This window comes from Neomonachus schauinslandi, chromosome 5 (assembly GCF_002201575.2).
Source record: "Neomonachus schauinslandi chromosome 5, ASM220157v2, whole genome shotgun sequence".
NCBI classification, from domain to species: domain Eukaryota; kingdom Metazoa; phylum Chordata; class Mammalia; order Carnivora; family Phocidae; genus Neomonachus; species Neomonachus schauinslandi.
In genome coordinates this window covers 15,601,772-15,616,466 of record NC_058407.1, presented here as the reverse complement: position 1 = coordinate 15,616,466, position 14,695 = coordinate 15,601,772, and the positions used below count along the sequence as shown (strand labels likewise).

Here is a 14,695-nt window from a genome sequence, read left to right as displayed (position 1 = left end):
AGAGTAAGTCAGAAAACATCCTTGAGAACTTAAAACAGATCACTCCAACACCCAAGGCTTAAATGTTTGTTTCTAAACCACTAAGAGTTTTACATTAATAATGTGGAACAACAAATGGATAAGAACATAACTTTTAAAAGCTTTCATAAACACCAGTAGGGATCTTAAGTAAACCTACAAAGGTTCTTGAACCTACCGCTACATAGAAAACTGAAAATTAAATGGTCGTTTATTTCATGCACTATGATTTAAGGTATATTTGTTGGTATATCCGGTCAAATGTCATAATCAGCAAAAGGGATTTTTAAAAGAAACTCCAAAGTTAATAGATGAACACTAAACAATGATCTAAATAATGGTATTGGAGAACTTGTTTCCTGCTATTTGAAAGAAATTATTGCTTCATTGCTAGTTTATATTTCTAATTTATCTTCTATAGTCATAGGCTCTGCTGTGCTTTGTACCTGAATTTCTAAATACAGACTTTAGTTTACTTTGTGCTTGCATATTTATTTTCAACCTTGCTTGTCTTTAAAATTGCTTGAGGAAAAATGGTTGTAATTTCTGCCACCTGGTAGATTTTATCTCATCAAGTTTGTTTTAAACTTTGAACTATAACTTTATTCAGGGGAGGCTTTTGCAAGGATGGCAGAGAAGTGTACAAATGAATGGTTAGTTATAGAGGTTCTTGTTGCAATGAACTTGCCATTTGATGATACGTACAGCTGTACACTTGAGTCTTTTCCAGTTTATTTGCGTAGACTTAGCAGCTTGACCTGTGAAACCGTACTGGTTCACTTCAAGAAACTACAGTTGATACATACACTTGGAGGCGTCTGTTATTCAATGTATCTTTTGAGTGGGAATTTGGCACAATGAGGATGAACTTGTGTGACCCACTTGAATGACTGATCTAATAATGTTGACATGAATCCTGTACTTAGTGAAATGTCAGATAAAGACGACTGGTGATTAATAAAATTTTTTTTGTATTAAAGGAATGGGAAAAGAATACATAAATCTGTTAATAAAACACTATGATCTACAAAAGATGAAATGTTTCATAAAGATCTAAGGAAATAAAGGAAATTTAAAGGAAAAACAGGGCAGTCTTAGAATTTTTATAGTTCAGAAAGTACTGTAGTCAGTTTTTAATTTTTGATACTAATGCACAAACATGACAAAACATCTTCGAATATGTATTTTGATACCAAGACAATGAAATGCAAATATATTTTAGTCAACTCTGATGAAGATTAAAAATGCGGATTTTTAGGTTTTACCCCAACTTTCTGAATCTCTGCAGGGTGGGGCCCAGGACTGCAATTTAACAGCCTCCACAGGTGATTCTTGTCTACCATTTGGGATCTGATGGAGAAGTAGAGAGCACTTTACTCTGTCCTAAGTAACTATGGAACCAACTTGCACCCCTCACTAGACAGAAGTGACTCAAAGAGATGGGAAACAGTTGGAGGAAGGTAGAAAATGGATATATACTGGGTATCTACTTACCTGCCAGGTGCTGTCCATACATTATCTGATTTAGTCAGTGCTGGGGAAGTACCTCTTTACAAATATGAAACAGGCTTTCCGTGTTAGCAATTTCCCATTATCACTTTTTTTTTTTTAAGATTTTATTTGAGAGAGAATGAGAGAGAGAGAGCACATAAGAGGGGTTAGGGTAGGGTGCCTGGGTGGCTCAGTCGTTAAGCGTTTGCCTTCGGCTCAGGTCATGATCCCCGGGTCCTGGGATCGAGCCCCGCCTCGGGCTCCCTGCTCCGCGGGAAGCCTGCTTCTCCCTCTCCCACTCCCCCTGCTTGTGTTCCCTCTCTCGCTGTGTCTCTCTCTGTCAAATAAATAAAATCTTAAAAAAAAAAAAAAAAGAGGGGTTAGGGTCAGAGGGAGAAGCAGACTCCCCGCCGAGCAGGGACCCCGATGCGGAACTCGATCCTGGGACCCCAGGATCATGACCTGAGCCGAAGGCAGTCGCTTAACCAACTGAGCCACCCAGGCGCCCCCCATTATCACTTTTGAATTCGAGTAAGTCACAACTTCTCCAGTTAATATCCAGAAACAGAAATGGGGCTACTCAGTAGCCAGTACTTCATTCTGCTGTTGGCAGTCAGTGCTGACTATACGCTTGATTTCCCAGGCTAACTTGAGTTCCCTGGAAGTCTTATAGGTAATCATTTATTTTGGCAGCTAATTACATTTTGCCACAGGAATGAATTTAGTGTAAACTGTTGAAATAATTTTGTTATTAGAGCCTTTTTTTTTTCCACGGAGGAAATAAAATCTGACTCTAGTGTTTTATGTAAGGCTGTCTCTCCTTGCTATATTGTTGATTTTGAAGATTTCAAATTTTATTCTAGGAAGACAGAAATAAGAATGCAATTATGGAAAAAGGCAGAAAGGTTCAAGGGCTAAAAACTAATGGAATAGGATTTGGTCTAAGGGAAAATAAAGTCCGTAGACTATGTTTGGCCATGATGGCCAAATTTTCTAAAAATTTAATCTTGTCAAGTCAGAGTAAGCTACACATGTATTTCTATAACCGTGACTGCCTCTGGTTTTCCACGCCTGGACCTGAGCACAATTTTGCTAATGTACTGCCTAGGCTTTTTACAAATTAATGGCCACTCAACCCTGCCAAACTTTCTTATATACCCTCTTGTATGTTCATTTTCTTATTCCTCAAAACAACACTTCTCTTTCCAGCCCTCCTGCAGTACTCCCCTCCCATCCTACTGCCCTTTGTAAGAGGCAACCTGACAGCAACTCTCCTCTCACACCACTTACCCCATCACCCTGCCTGCATCCGTCCCCATGCTCTGTGGACCAGGACTACGATCTCTGCTCTGATCCCAAGTCAGTCCGCTATATCCTGCAGTTTTTCCATCTCATCCCTGTCTCTCTCCTGGGTCATATTCATCAGCATATAAACATGTTCTGGTATTTGCTTTCTTTAAAGAAAAATTATGCTTAATCTTACAACCATCATTTTCCTGCTTCCCTTCGCAGTATTTTTGAGAAACTTTATACAGTCTCTGCATCTTACTCATCTCCTGTTCTCGAGACCCGCTCCAGTTTCCTTCTTACCTTTCTCGTTGCACCAGAATCGCTCTTGATAGGGCAACCAATGATTTCCTTTTTGCCAAATCCATTGGTCACTTATCTGTATCTTAATTGACCATCCCATGGCATTCAATATTATTGGACATGCCCTCTTTTCTCGGCAGACCTCTTTTGGTCAACTCCTTCCAGGTGTGGCCAGCCACTACTACAAATCTATAATTATTTCTGGGCAATCTCATTTAGAGTCGTAGCTTTTATTAAAGATTTTATTTGACAGAGAGCGAGAGAGGGAACACAAGGAGGCTTCCTGCCAAGCAGGGAGCCTGATGCGGGGCTCGATCCCAGGACCCTGGGATCATGACCTGAGCCGAAGGCAGACGCTTGACGACTGAGCCACCCAGGCGCCCCTAGAGTCGTCATCATTGAAACACAGATGATCCCTGAATATCTATCTCCCATTCTGACTTCTCACAGTTCCAGACTTTGCCATTTGCCTGTTTGACATCTCTGCTCAGATATTTAGTAGGCATCTCAAAATAAAATGAACTAGAACTAAGGTAACCATATAAATGTATAATCTGTTCCAAACTAGGCCACTCCTGAGAGTGGAAGATAAGCACACCACTGATAATTATGTCAGGACAACAAGCGAACTTTTCATAGCACATTTCATCTGGGATATAGACCCAAGTCGTCTTCCTCACCACCAGCTCTGGAACACCACTTTCTTTCCAAAGGTTCCAAAGGTTTCCCATCACACTTAGAACAAGATCCTGTTCCTTAGATGGACAGGTGACACTCATCCTGTCCCACTCTCCCTGACACTCAGTCCTGCCCCAGCTGTTGCTGCCTGCCATTCTTTTGCTCAAACAAACGTTCCTGTTTAACTTTGGGTGACACCCTTTCTGTGCCTCCATCTCACTTGTGTAGCAGTAAATGGCGGTACCCAACTCTAAGGGTTCTAAGTACAGCATGCCTGGCAGTCAGTAGGTGCTACTTGGGAGTATCATTCACTACCCTAAGGAACCAAACATTTGGATAGTGAGGGTTACTTGCATTTGCTTACTGAATAAAGACATGGCCAGCATTTCTAATAGGTTTTTCATTACTTAAGAAAAGGCCATGCACACGTAGGATACAGATGTTTGTCAGAGTCAACTGTCTGGTTGTGTATTTGTTACAAAATTCAAACTCCACAGCTGAAAGTGAGCCAGTCTTTATCTGTATAATGTTTATCTTGGACCAAGATTTAGAAGTAGAAACTTGGAATGCTACTAAAATCAGTACCAACCATCACACACTTTCCCGTTCAGAGCCAGACCTGGATTTTTAGAGTTTTCTAAAAAGCTGCTTACTTCAAATGTATATAAATTAGATCACTTCAGGAGCACCTGGGCGGCTCAGTCGTTAAGCGTCTGCCTTCGGCTCAAGTCATGATACCAGGGTCCTGGGATTGAGCCCTGCACTGGGCTCCCTGCTTGGCAGGAAGCCTGCTTCTCCCTCTGCCTCTGCTTGTGTTCCTGCTCTCGCTATCTCTGTCAAATAAATAAAATCTTAAAAAAAAAAAATTAGGTCACTTCATATTTAAGGAATTTTACATAAAAATCCCTAAGTTTGTTGTTGGTACTCCTTTGGCATGTCAGGTAAGGATATGGCTTTTCTTTTTAAAAGACTCCTTTATTTATTTGAGAGAGAGAGAGCATGCAAGAGGGGGACAGGGCAGAGGGAGAGACTATCCAAGCAGACTTCCTGCCGAGCATGGAGCCATGAGATCAGGACCTGAGCTGAATCCAAGAGTCAACACTCAACCTATTGAGCCGCCCAGGCACCCCACGGTGTGGCTTTAAAGCAATCCTTTTTCTATTCACAGGTTTGAACAAAGTCAGATCATAGTAAATCTGGGCTCTGTCACTTGGCAGGACTCTCTAAGCTTGTTTCCTCATCTATAAAATGGGGAAAGTAATGAATGCACATAAAAGAGTTCTATGAGAGGAGATGGTCAGTTTTAAACTAACCACACAAGTAAGCTCTATTCTTTTTGAATGAGAAATACTTGGTTCTCAAAGGCACTCATTTATCCCAACCAAGAGATGAAATCAGCTTTTTCTAAAAAAAAAAATGTATTGGAAGTTTTCTAATTTCACTTAACACTAAGCTACAGGATTCAGACCACAGTAGAATGGTGTTTCAGAGCTGGTGGTGAGGAAGACGACTTGGGTCTATATCCCAGATGAAATGTGCTATGTAAATAAAAACATATCCATACTTTGAATTAAGGGAGTGCACTTGTCAATTTCTTAGAAATGATTCACTTATAAAGTTATCACTCTGATGTGCCATTTACTAGTACAGGAGTTTTTTGACATAGCAGTTCAAGGTAAAAATTACCAACTTATTTAAAATAAATGCAGTTTATAGTTTAAAATATAGCAAATGAGTCCGAGATTATCTACTCAGAGGTAACTTAGACACAGCTCAGAAGCTAAGTAGTTTCTTAGTGCCTATAAACTGCCTGACTCACTTAAGTCTTTGCCCCTCAGCTTCACTCTGCAATGCTAGAAAGCAGCAGCAGTCCCCAAGTTACTCTTCCACATTTAATGGTGCCACAGGGTTAAATAATGGCCTTTCTTTTTTGGCCTGAATTTTGCCAAAGTTAGCCTCAAACTCTTCTTTTGTTCCATTTAGATTTACTAGATGTCCATCCTTTATTCTATAGCCTAGGGAATTCAGTTTCCTTATCCTGTACTGTACTATCTGTGGAGTTAATTCAAGCACCATTGGTGTCTCTTTTATCTGAGCTATGGAAATTCCTTCTTTCAGTAATCCCTGAATTCTCTCTTCCAAAACTGGAACAGAATAATATAAAATGGCAGGACATTTCAAAACTAATTGCTTCAGGTCACGATCTGTGCATTTAAAAGCACTTTTAGAGAAGGTAATGCTGTTCTGTATACTTTCTGGGCAAAGTTGAAAAAGAAATCCTTTCAGTTTGGATAGAAGCTGGAGAATTTCAGAGTTTGTGAAACCTTGCTCCTGGAGAAATTCTAGTGTTTCCTTTATAGCTGCAGAAGAATTTAGCAAAATAAATGGATTTTGGCTTAATAATTTCAGTAACCAAACTTTCATGTTGGCCTCGGAGCCACCTAAATTTAGATAACTCTCTTGGAGAATACCTATCATTTGCTTATTCTTCTCAATAGGATTATGAAAAATATTAGATGCAGTTGTCAAAAATCTGCTAATGACCACATTTTTGAGTCCCAACTCTTGAAAGAACTGAATGTTCAGCTTCTGGGTTTCCTGGTCCTTAACAGTAAAGAAAGATTCTGGAAACTGTTCTATTAATTTGACTAACTCTTGCTCGTTTTTGCAGACCAACTGCCAGAGTTCTCTCTGGGTGTTAAAAGTGGCTGGACTGCAGACAATTGCTTCTGGGCAGTGTTCCAAAATACTGGCTATAGCAGCTTCATTGGCACCTAGCAGTTGTAAAACATTTGCAATTTCCTCAACATAGGTTTCATCTTCAAAAAGTACCCATCCTTTTAATCTGCGTATTTTCCTGATATCCACTGAAAATTTATAGAGCTTTTCCACAGTTCTTTTATTTTCTTTGTTTGACTGACGATCAGTTGCATAGGTGAAGCATTCTAAAGAGGGTCTGTATTTTGAAGCTGAGAGCATCTTTCTGAAAGAACACAGCCTGCAGGGCTGGGAGCTTATCAGCAATTTCCACAGCATGCCGGCAGTCCATTGGCTAATTCCCACCGTCCTGGGGACTCAGAATGTACTCAGCCTACCTGTAACAAAGAAAACATAGGTTTTAACATAAGGGGCATTGACTTTTAGAATGCAAAAATAAATCTGGGCTCTAAGCAGTAGACAGAAATAACATGGATTTAAATTAGACAGGAAAACTGAATTTTGCCAAAGTTAGCCTCAAACTTTTTGTGGAATATTACATATATACTCTTAAATAATTTATAAAGAAACTAACATACCTCTTCACAACTTAGACATCTTATACATTATAAACACATTGTCTATGTGAGCTTTGCCACAACCTTGTGAAGTAATTTCCATTTTATAGATCAGTAGCAAGCCCATGAAGAGTTCAAAGATCTCAAATGTTATTCTGACACAAATTCCCTTTCCTACAACTGTTATGTTTTTCCTTAGGAGACATATTTTACTTCTACACACACACACACACACACACACACACACACACACACACGGTTTTTAAATTTTTTTTAACATTTTACATTTTCAAGTTTATGTTTAGCTGAAGCAAACACTTATTGGGGAAGGGGAGTCATCTCTAATTTTATATTTTAGAGTAAATATTTCTGCTGAATAATTATTATCCAAAGTCAATTTATTTAAAATGAGTTAATAAGTATAAACTTGTTTTATGAGAATTATATGAAAATCTTTTTTATAAATCCAAAATTAAAGTCTTAGCCAGATAACGTGAGGAATGCTATGTGACTGCCCCAGTGGAGCAATGGGCAATCAAATTAAGTGGAATGGGGACCATACTTTTACAAGTCTAACCAGCTGTCCCCACTTGACAGCTTCAGGTCCCTAGAGATGGCTATACTGTGCCTAATGCATTATGGACTTCGGCACTATTTTCTTGTTATCTCTGGTAATGTAAACATGCCTAGTTTGTTGTTGTTGTTGTTTTATTTTAACATGTTATTTATTTAAGAGAGAGAGAATGAGAGAGAGAGAGAGAGCATGAGAGCGGGGAAGGGTCAGAGGGAGAGGCAGACTCCCCTGCTGAGCAGGGAGCCAGATGCCAGACTCAATCCTGAGACTCGATCCTGGGACTCCAGGATCATGACCCGAGGCCAAGGCAGTTGCTTAACCAACTGAGCCACCCAGGCGCCCCGCCTAGTTTGTTGTTTTAACTTTTTTTTTTTAAGACCGTATTTGAGAGAGAGCATGCACAAACGGGGGAGGGGGATAGAAGCAGAGGAAGAGGGAGAAGCAGACTCCCCAGTGAGCAGGGAGCTGACAAGGAGTCGATCCCAGGACCCTGAGATCATGACCTGAGCCAAAGGCAGACGCTTAACCACTGAGCCACCCAGGCACCCTGTTTTAACTTTTAGTAGCTGAGAGTGTTAAGTGTCGCATCCCTGCCACAAAAGCATTAACTGTTTAGCTAGTCAATAGCCTTCCCTTATTACTTGTAGGTTTGAAGGAAAGTTGAAAAAAGCCATAATCCAATCTCTGCCTTTAATAATGCCATCACCATATATGTCAAGGACTTTGCACTTTCAAGCCTGTCCTAATGCAAATAAATTGCTATTCTCTAAGGAAAAATAACAAGTAACAATGTTCTCAGTTTGGTTTACCATTTGTAATAATAGCTCATTGTTAGTGCCCATGGTGTCCCAAATAATTGTAGGCACAGTTTGTTTTACTACTGGTGGTTCAACCAGAGTTTTGTTCATATAATTCCTAATACCAGTTTCCTTTAGAGGATTCCTAATTAAGCTATTTCAAAATTTCTAGGAGGACCATGGATTTTAACAGGAAGGAGGAGATACTACATAATGAGGATGGGTACATGCAGATCTAATCTGGAGCCCCATACTCCACAGTCTTGGGCCTCACATCTGTACCACATGCTGGAAGAAGCGTGGGCTCTGTCGCCAAAATGTCCATGCTCAGTCCTGGTTCTAATTTATGGGGTCATCTTGGGAAAGTTACTTAGCCTCAGATTAAGTCAGTAAACAAGTAGTGATTAGAACAGTACCGCACAGTAAATGTTCAATAAGTATGACTACTAATAGTACCATCTGTAAAAGGGAAAGAAAGTACATAAACTTTACAGGGATACTGTGAGTCCAATACTTTGCACAGGTACATAGTAAGCACTCAATAAACAGTAGCCATTACTAGGAAAACCTGGAGCTAAAATTCTTGTACTAATACAACTTTAGATTGTATTTTACACAGAAGTACATTATTTACAAAGAATAAGTGAAAATTGTGAAAACTATTTTAAATACTTTGGTTGTCCCAAATAACTGTTTATAAAAGCAATACACTCCCACTAAAGGAAATGTGCCAAATTCTGAAAAAAATAAGGAAGTGGAAGAGTCCTTCAAAACTGTTCATATCTGATATACATGTCTGTTTTTTTCTGATTCTTGTCCCTTTTGTTTTAATTTTTTTTTTTTTAAAGATTTTTATTTATTTTTTTGACAGAGACACAGCGAGAGAGGGAACACAAGCAGGGGGAGTGGGAGAGAGAGAAGCAGGCTCCCCGCCGAGCAGGGAGCCCAATGCGGGGCTCGATCCCAGGACCCCGGATCATGACCTGAGCCGAAGGCAGACGCTTAACGATGAGCCACCCAGGCGCCCCTTGTTTTAATTTTTAAATACATAAAGCAAGGCTACCTTGTATATGAGAAATAGGGTCTTAAGCTCAGCCTACAATTTGAAATTGTGAAGACTCAGAATTTTTCTTGAAAATGTCTTAAGCAGGCACCACACTAAATACTGACATAATGTCTTCCAGTAAGGCTAGCACAGCAAGGGGTTCCTCAGCACTGAAGGAGATCCCGGTGTTTGGCTAAACACCAGATGAAGTTATTTGGCTTAGTGTGGGGGTTACACTATACAAAATGACAGGTTAAATGTTAGCACCACATGGACCACGGCAAGATGCTTCTGCCCAATGAGTCTGAGGGTAAAGCAGGCCGTCTCACATTTCCTGCTTACTCCAGGATGAACCATCATGTGCCCGGTGAGTTGTCCCACAATTAACGCTATCTTGCTCTTTCTTATTCTCTCTCTGATGAGCAAACACAGTTGACTGCAAAAGTGAAGAGCACAAATGTTGTGACTCCTCTATAATCAACACAAATTATATATACATTGATTTATTTTATGCACTCTAAGTATCTAAACTTGGCATAAGAACACTCTATAAACATTTAAAATGAGTACATGACATATGACAGACACACTGTAATTCTGTAATTCATTCCCTAAGAATGAGTATTTGGGCTATTTGTAGTATTTGTAATATGCTGATTATCTGTCCACATTTCATCATTTTTAGGATGAATCCCTAGGAGAATTACTGAAAAAGAGATGTGAGAACATTTTAAGAGCTAGGTTGTTAATTTACTATTCAGAAAAAAGATCTCAGTTGACCTTGTCACAAGCAGTATGACTGGTTCATCAGTTTTAATTCTGATATGTGAAAAATGAACACAATACTAATTTAACTCCATTTTCTTCTTTTAATGAGGCTGAGCTTAATGAATTATTTTGGCCATCTTTATTTCCTTTTGTGAGTTAACTATTCCTGCTTTTTTAAACAGGAATCTTTCTGTTTTTTAAAAACTGACTTATATAAATTCTTCATATATTAAAAAAAAATCCTCTTGTTTTTGGATTTTCTCCAATTCTCTTTCAGTTGTAAATGGTATATTCCAGCATTACCAAAGTGGTTACATTTTTTTATTGTGGTAAGATATAAATTTTACCATTTTTAGGTATATAATTCAGTGGCATTAAGTAAATTCACACAGTTGTACAACCTCTACCACTATTTCCAGGAACTTTTTCATCACCCCAAACACAAACTCTGTTCCCATTAAACAATAACTTCCCATTCTTTCCTCCTCTCAGCCCCTGGTAACTTCTACTTTCTGTCTCTAGGAATTTGCCTATTCTTGGTACTTCATATAAGTGGTCATACAATATTTGTCCTGTTGCATTTGGCTTGTTTCACTCGGCATAACATCTTCAAAGTTCATACACAGTATAGCACATGTCAGAACAAAGTGGTTAATTTTAAGTGGGCAAGGGTCATGGAAGTTTCCCTCTTCTTGATGATTCCTACTGCTTTTATGTACCACATGGTTAGACAAAAATTCATCCATATGTCCTTCTGTATTTTTGTTTGATTTTAAGAAGTTAGCTCCTTTAATTCACTTGAAATTTCTGTTGTGAGCTGAAAGTCTAAATAGATTATCAATAGCTTAGCTATCTCCAAGCACTGTTTTTGAGCAATCCTTTTCTTCCCCATGATTTGTGAGGTTTCCTTTACTATACATTAAATGTAGCTTTTGATTCTACCTAGCCTCTGTCCTCACTCTCCTGATATTTTGCAATTCCCTGAATGAGCCAGGAGGCTAATTTCTTTGCTGCAAACTCGGCTCCCTCTGCCAGACCATTCTAAAACAATCTCTGGGTCAATGCACTCTTGCATACCCCCGACAACGATGTCAAATCTCCTCAGCTTGGACCTCCAGCTTCTCCTGACCCCTACTCCACTCTCATCCAATGCTCTCGCCTCTACTCTGTACAAAGAAAGGAGAGCAACTCATCACACCAAACTTGTACCTTCTGCTATCTCCCCTTTCCTACAATTATACCTTTCAGCATCCAGGGTAATCCCTGCTTCTGTACTGATCCCAACCTCTCTGGCCTGAACACCTCCAGAGCCCTTTTTTCTCATATACTCACTCCTTCAGCTGTATCCTTCCCTCTGGGGCTCCCACCCTTCAGCTCAATGGATCTTCTCACTGCCACTCCAGCTAAAACCCTATTTTCTCTTACCCTCAGTTAATTCTTGCAGATCCTTCTTTCTCTCCAATTCCTCTCTTCCTACTTATATAGATCCCAATAAAGACAATTCCCATGTGATTAGAGCCAATGAGGTCTGTTCGTTCCTGTGTCTTCTGACCTCCGCAGCTTTCAGCATAGTCGACCACTTTCTCCATGAAATACTCTCTCACCTGATTTCCAGGACTTCCCACTCAGTTCTCTTCCCCCTCTTGCTACACTCTCACTTCCCTTTATCTATCTCCTTTGCAGGCTCATCTTCAAGGCTTGATTCTAGACCCTCTCCTCTTCTTACCTTACAGTTTCTCCTCAGAGATCCTGTCCTCATCCAGGGCTTCAGTTAATCACTTGGGCTTCTCTCCAACTTCTTCTCAAAATGTGATCTTGTCACCTCCCTGCAATAAACTTTTCAATGGCACTTTAGGATAAAGACATAAAACAAAATACAAATGCCTTACACCATGGTCTAAAAGGCCTCTCTGTCTGGGCTCTGTCACTACCCAAATCTGTGCCCATCTGCCCCACCCCCAACCCCACCAGCCACACCAGTTCTTTTCAGTCCCTGGTGCTCTGCCTGTGCCCACCACAGGGTCTTTGAAGGCTAAGGGCTGTTCCCCATGCCCAAAGTGGCCCTAACTCCTAGGTCTGAGGGTCACTCTCTCAGGGAAACTTCCCTGACCATCTTGAATAGACTAAGTCTCCTGTCCCCATTATAGGCTCTCATGGCACCAGAACTGCTCCTCTGTGCCACCTGTCATAGCCGCAGCTGTTCATGTGTTGTTTCTGTCTCACCCTCCAGGAGGGCAGAGACTCATCACCACCATGTTCCAATGAATTGCTTCCCTATCCTTCACTTCACTGGCATTGCTGACTCTAGGAGGCATTCCTGGACAAGGAGGATCTTTGTGTGTGCTCTTCCACTGCATCTTGCTCTTAACCTTACTGTAGCACTTAACCTCCTGTAAAGTTCTTCATCCATTCAACCAGTGGTTTTTCTTTTTTCTTTTTAAGCTCATGCTGTGTTGTCAGGCATTACGTTAGATACTAGCTGTTCCGCCACAGTTTCTTCCTAACTTTGGATCACAGACCCACTGGAGAACCTGGTAAGAGCCAGAGCCTCTTTCCAAAAAGAAAAAAAGAAAAGACCTGTACTCATAACATTTGCAAAAGATTTTACCAGGATTCATGGGCACCCTGCAGCCCAGCTGTAAACAACCTGTACTAGATTGCAAGCACTGGGAGGGCAGGGTCTGAGTTCTGTTCTTCTCTGTCCCTTGTACCCAGCAAAGAACTTGGTCCACAGAGGAACAAAATAAGTATTTGTCAACTGAAACTGAATGAACAAATCCAGTTCATGAGGCAGCCTAAGGCAGTGTGTAAAACTGTGGTCTGTATGGACTTAATTCCTGGTCATTGGTTGTGTTGTGATGTGGGAAAGTCACATCATCTCTCTGTGCCTCAGCTGGAGTGTCAGGAAAATAGGGACACTACATTCTGGGTGACTGTGAAGACTACATTGAGTTAATACCATAACCACTTACAGAGTACTCAGAAAAGTTATTAAATCACCACAAAAACCCATTTTAAAGATGAGGAAACAGATGCAGGTAAAATAACCTGCCCAAGGTTGCTCAGCTAACAGGGCAGACCTTGGATTCAAACCCAACAACTTGGCTCCAGAGTACAGCTCTTACCCTGTGCCCTACACAGCAATGCTCTGGGCAAATGTTTGTTAAATCACAATGTGGTCTATTCCCAGATACTTCATGCTTCTTAAGCATTCCTGAGGAGATAAGTTCACTTCTGGAATATGCAGTTTTCGTACTTAATACAGTCTGCTCTACAACATCAGTAATAATTCAATTAAGTTCTACTTTTATAACATGTATGATCTGCTGACAGTTTCAAATTAACCCTAATGTTTATAAATAAGTAAAAAATGAGGACCGAAAGAAGATCTCGGGGAATGATTGACAGCCACACATCCATCTTGTGGGGCCGGCGCTTGTCCAAAGGAACTTCTGACCTCCGGCGCCTGGGCATGTGCCCAGGCCAGGGAGGCTGAGCGGCCGGCGGGGAGTCCCGTTTCTCGGTGCGCGACCCCGGACCCCGGCCTGTCGGCCGCTTTGTTGCTGGTGAGGCTCCCCCCCCCCGGGGGCGGAGAAAGGGGTGCGACTCACCTGTCCACTCCGCGCAAGACGCACTGAGTCCCGGGTCCCCGGCTCCGTCCTTCCTCCCTCCCCCCCGCCGAGGTTCCCCGTGGCCTGCCGTCTTCCCGAGGCCTGGGAAGAGGGGACAAGGTCCCAAGACTAGGGTCCCAAGAGGGCCGCTCATTTCTCCCAGCACTGCTGTCCCGGCCCCCTGCCCCTCTACCCGCAGCCAATCACGGCACAGGACACCCATGAGCCCGCAGACGGACGCCCCCTCAGTCCCAACTCAGCCAATCAAGGTGAGGGACGCAGGCCACGCGACCCTCACGCAAGGCGGGGCTGCGCGACGGAGGCGGGCCAGCGTGGGAATCAGCTTTCCCGGAAACAGCCGGGTGCAGCAATTATTGAGCCTGGCATTTTCACACCCTTTCCTTGCCAGCAAGTTCCGGTCGTTTTGTCCCTTGGGGAATGTCACTAGCCCATAAGAGAAAACGTAAAAGTAACTCAGAAACCGCTGTATCTTGAAGCTATAGCCATTCAGAATTCCCCAAATAATTCGATAGGTAAAGAACTAATTTACAAAAAAAAAAAAAATGTAGTTCAAAAAACAAAAAACCTCTTTGGAACATAGCTAGCCTTACTGCTACCCCTCCCACCCACCCCCAGTAGTGAGCGACTGTGTCTGATATGTCTTTAAAAGCCTCCCCCTGCCACTTTCGCCTAAATACTTGCCTTTTCCGATAAACTGTCCAGTGGTTTACATTCTAATTATTACCAGTGATGCCAACCTCATAAATTTCTCCTTAAAGCCAGTCCGATGTCTATCCCATTTATTCTTATATTTATCTATCAAACAACAAATACTTATGGTATGCCTA

The 14,695-nt window shown here is 41.3% G+C and overlaps 1 protein-coding gene across 2 annotated transcripts; it reads right to left on the bottom strand.

Annotated features, from left to right (window-relative positions):
- Positions 1–5,325: 5,325 nt before the first annotated feature.
- Positions 5,326–14,012, bottom strand: MTERF2 (mitochondrial transcription termination factor 2). Of its 2 annotated transcripts, none has more exons than XM_021687605.1 (2): positions 13,848–14,012; positions 5,326–6,872 (listed from the first exon to the last, which is right to left on the bottom strand). In XM_021687605.1, the coding sequence occupies exon 2, from the start codon at positions 6,811–6,813 to the stop codon at positions 5,656–5,658; it is 1,158 nt and encodes a 385-aa protein (XP_021543280.1). In that variant the 5' UTR covers positions 6,814–6,872; positions 13,848–14,012; the 3' UTR covers positions 5,326–5,655. The 2 variants fall into 2 exon arrangements, with proteins under 2 accessions (XP_021543280.1, XP_021543279.1); XM_021687604.1 differs by lacking the exon at positions 13,848–14,012 and adding an exon at positions 11,963–12,152.
- Positions 14,013–14,695: the final 683 nt, after the last annotated feature.